Source organism: Vulpes vulpes, chromosome 2, assembly GCF_048418805.1.
Source record: "Vulpes vulpes isolate BD-2025 chromosome 2, VulVul3, whole genome shotgun sequence".
Taxonomy (NCBI): Eukaryota; Metazoa; Chordata; class Mammalia; order Carnivora; family Canidae; genus Vulpes; species Vulpes vulpes.
The window spans coordinates 21,304,795-21,308,322 of record NC_132781.1 but is presented as its reverse complement, the minus strand read 5'-3'; the positions used below and the strand labels follow the sequence as shown (position 1 = coordinate 21,308,322).

Below are 3,528 nucleotides of genomic sequence, written 5' to 3'. Positions count from 1 at the left end.
AGCACTGGGTGTTATTCTGTATGTTGGTAAATTGAACACCAATAAAAAATTAATTTATTTAAAAAAAAAGAAGGCACAACTGGTCTTGGCAGCCTGTCCAGAGCCTCCCATAGAGCTAGTCTCCAATGTTGGCGCGTGCCCCAGGCAGGAACCTTCCTAGCTCATCAGAGGTCCCTCCACTGCTCCCAGGAGGTGACCCAGAGCCTAGGTCTCCTCTTCCTCTCAGAGCCCAAATCAGGCCTCACATCCTTGAGCACCCAGGCAGCATTGTTAATATGTTGGGGACTGGAAGCACCAGCCTTCTATCTATGGCGGCTCCTAATGAATGCCCATGGTTTTGTTTTGTTTTGTTTTCTCCTCTTTCTTCTTCTTCACATTTGTCTCACCCCCCTGGAACATGCTCTTAATTCACCTCAAGTTCTTCATAGTTGGCCTCAGAAAATACAAGAGGTTGTTTAGTTTCTTGGATGGTTCATAGGTCATGTGTTACTCAAAGTCATACATAGTCTCTGAGTCTTCAACTTTGTCTTAACTTGAATTTCTTAATAGCATTTTGGTGAGCAATTTCCATAACTTTAGGGGAATACAATATATAGTCCACTTTTTATTGCAGAGAATTATTTATTTTCTTACTATATTGAGAGAGATTTAGTAGAAGGAGGCTATTCAGAATTGGATTTACACAATACAGAGAAAGTCAGTTTAGATAAGAGTCTCTCTTGTGAGGACACAGTGGATGCTAACTATTTCATGAGGATGAATTGCATGTGTGACTGAACATGTGGAAATAGGAAAGGCTATGTGTTTTCTTGAGAGCTCCAAAAGGCAGCTCCCACCTGCCCTTCCATGTATATACTGCTTGCTGTGTTGTGAGAAACTGATTTTTTAACAGTTTCCGCATATATGAGGGATTGTTTCTTCCATTTGTAAAGAATAAATACATTTGCATAGCTTACTAGTGTTCAGTACTAAATATTATTGCTACTTCTATTGACATGTCAATGTAGTTGCCTTTGAGCAGGAACAAATGATCCAATCCTGTATCTAAGTTTATCATTATTAACTACATTAAATTACACAGTGAAATATTATCACTTTAAAATGTAGAATATAATTCATGGCAGGCTGTTGTGTAGCTCAGGTCAGATAATGCATATTGTACCAAATATGTACATAAGTTCCTATATTGGGAATATTGTACAGTAAAACAAAACACAATATAGGGTGAATTATGATATAGCCTTTATTAAGAAACATATAAGTAAGATACTTGCATCTAAAGATGAAAGCAGGAGAAAGAACCATGAGCACATTGAAAAATATATATAATTATGAAGTTTATTAATCAGTTGCAGGAACCTATGAAAAAGTTTTGAAGACTTATTTTCCTAACCTACTTAGAGGGAACAGATGATCCTGACTTCAGAAACCAAGACGACAACTTAGTATCAAGGATTTATGAAACTGACACAAGATCCACATACTCGAAAGAAGAGAATTGGAGGAAGTCCTCTGTACAACATCAAACTGATTCACAAGCTTATAAAAACACATATGAGAAAAAAATTTGATGGTTGCATGGTGACTTTCAGCAAAATCAAGCAAGGAAATTTGTCCTAAATGGCAAGTCAGTTAACAGGAAGGTGTTGTGTGCAGATGGTGTTTCTTTGGTCAGGTGATGAGCAACAGGAAGGCTAACAGCAGCTGGATCCACAGCCTTGGGCCAGGCACCCAGGCAGGCAGCAGCAGGTGGGCTGGTAGCAGGTTCTCCTGCAGATTACGGGGGTGCAGCAAGCTGGCTGGGAGCAGGGTGTGCAGCAGCAACTGGGGCGGCAGCAAGGCTGGCAGCAGCTGGACACACAGCATGTGGGCTTGTAGCAGGTGGTCCTACAGCAGGTGGTTTGACAGCAAGTTGGGCGGCAGCAGCAAGGCTGGCAGCAGCTGGACCCGCAGCCACTGGACCCACAGCAGCTGGGCTGGCAGCAGCTGGACACACAGCATGTGGGCTTGCAGCAGGTGGTCTTGCAGCAGGTGGTCCTACAGCAGGTGGTCTGACAGCACGTTGGGCGGCAGCAGCAAGGCTGGCAGCAGCTGGACCCGCAGCCACTGGACCCACAGCAGCTGGGCTGGCAGCAGCTGGACACACAGCATGTGGGCTTGCAGCAGGTGGTCCTACAGCAGGTGGTCTGACAGCACGTTGGGCGGCAGCAGCAAGGCTGGCAGCAGCTGGACCCGCAGCCACTGGACCCACAGCAGCTGGGCTGGCAGCAGCTGGACACACAGCATGTGGGCTTGCAGCAGGTGGTCCTGCAGCAGGTGGTCCTGCAGCACGTAGGCTGGCAGCAAGAGGAGCAACACGAGTTGGTCATGGTGTCACGAATTGGGGGGTTGGCTTCAGTTCAGAGGTAAGATTCTCAGATTCTGACTGAAGTCTCCTTCTGTTTTGGGGCTTTTATGCACTGAACTCCCCAATGTGGACCAATGGGCAGGACTTTCTTTTTTTGTTGTTTATGCTTTTGTTTTTGTTTTTGTTTTTTTATAGTCACTGAAGAATTTTCAAGGAAGAAGTTGTTCCCCTAGTATTTTGAAGGTTCTGTAATTTAGTGTTTGATCATTTCCTTAATTGAGAATACTATTTAGGAACCTTTTCCAGAAATGAGAAAATCAAGAATCATCACCAGCTACATTCTGTTATTTGGCATCATCTAATCATGTGATAGTTTTGGCTGTCTTGGCAAAGGTCAGAACAGTTGTTCCTTGTCTGCTATTCCTTTGACCATAGTGAGATTAGGAAGTGCCTTTATTTCTCCTCTGATCTTTATTATTCCCTTCCTTATTGTACCTTATTGTAACTTTGGGCTTTGTTCATTTTTCAAGTTCCTTGAGATGAAAAATTGGTTGTTTACTTGAGATTTTTCTTGTTTCATGATGTAGACATTTATCACTTTTAACTTCCCTCTAAGAACTGCTTTTGCTGCATCACGTAATTTTTGGTACGTTGTATTTCCATTTCCATTTGTCTCAATGTATTTTTTTATTTCACTTTTGAATTGTTCTTTGACCCATTGGTTGTTCATTGCATTGTTGTTTAATTTTCATATATTTGTGAATTTTGCAGGTTTTTTTCTAATTGACTTATGGATTCATACTATTGCTGTCACAAAAGATGCCTGATATATTTTAATCTTATTAAATTTATTAAGACTTATTTTGTGGCCTAACATATGATCTATTCTGGAAGTTTACCATGTGCATATGAGAAGAATATGTATTCTGTTGTTTTTGAATGGAATGTTCTGTATATGTCTCTTAATTCCCTCTATTGTAATATATTGTTTAAAAAAAAAAAAGAGACCCATGCTTGTTTTGATTTTCTGTCTGGATGATCTATACATTGGAGACAATAGAGTATTAAAAGATCTCTATTATTATTGTATTGTTATATGTTGTTCTCTTTAGGTCTATTATTCACTATTAGGTCTATTGTTCACTTTATATATTTAGGTGCTCCTATAATATAAACATTCT

At 40.8% G+C, this 3,528-nt stretch overlaps 1 protein-coding gene across 1 annotated transcript; it reads right to left on the bottom strand.

Moving 5' to 3' along the window:
* Nucleotides 1–1,220: 1,220 nt before the first annotated feature.
* LOC112910796 (uncharacterized) lies at nucleotides 1,221–2,390 on the bottom strand. The gene has a single exon (XM_025987097.2). It carries the CDS (start codon nucleotides 2,367–2,369, stop codon nucleotides 1,695–1,697), a length of 675 nt encoding a protein of 224 aa, XP_025842882.2. The 5' UTR covers nucleotides 2,370–2,390; the 3' UTR covers nucleotides 1,221–1,694.
* Nucleotides 2,391–3,528: the final 1,138 nt, after the last annotated feature.

What these genes read in the sequence shown, in the direction of transcription:
- LOC112910796 (XM_025987097.2), bottom strand. Translation starts at nt 2,369, where the DNA reads ATGACCAACTCGTGTTGCTCCTCTTGCTGCCAGCCTACGTGCTGCAGG.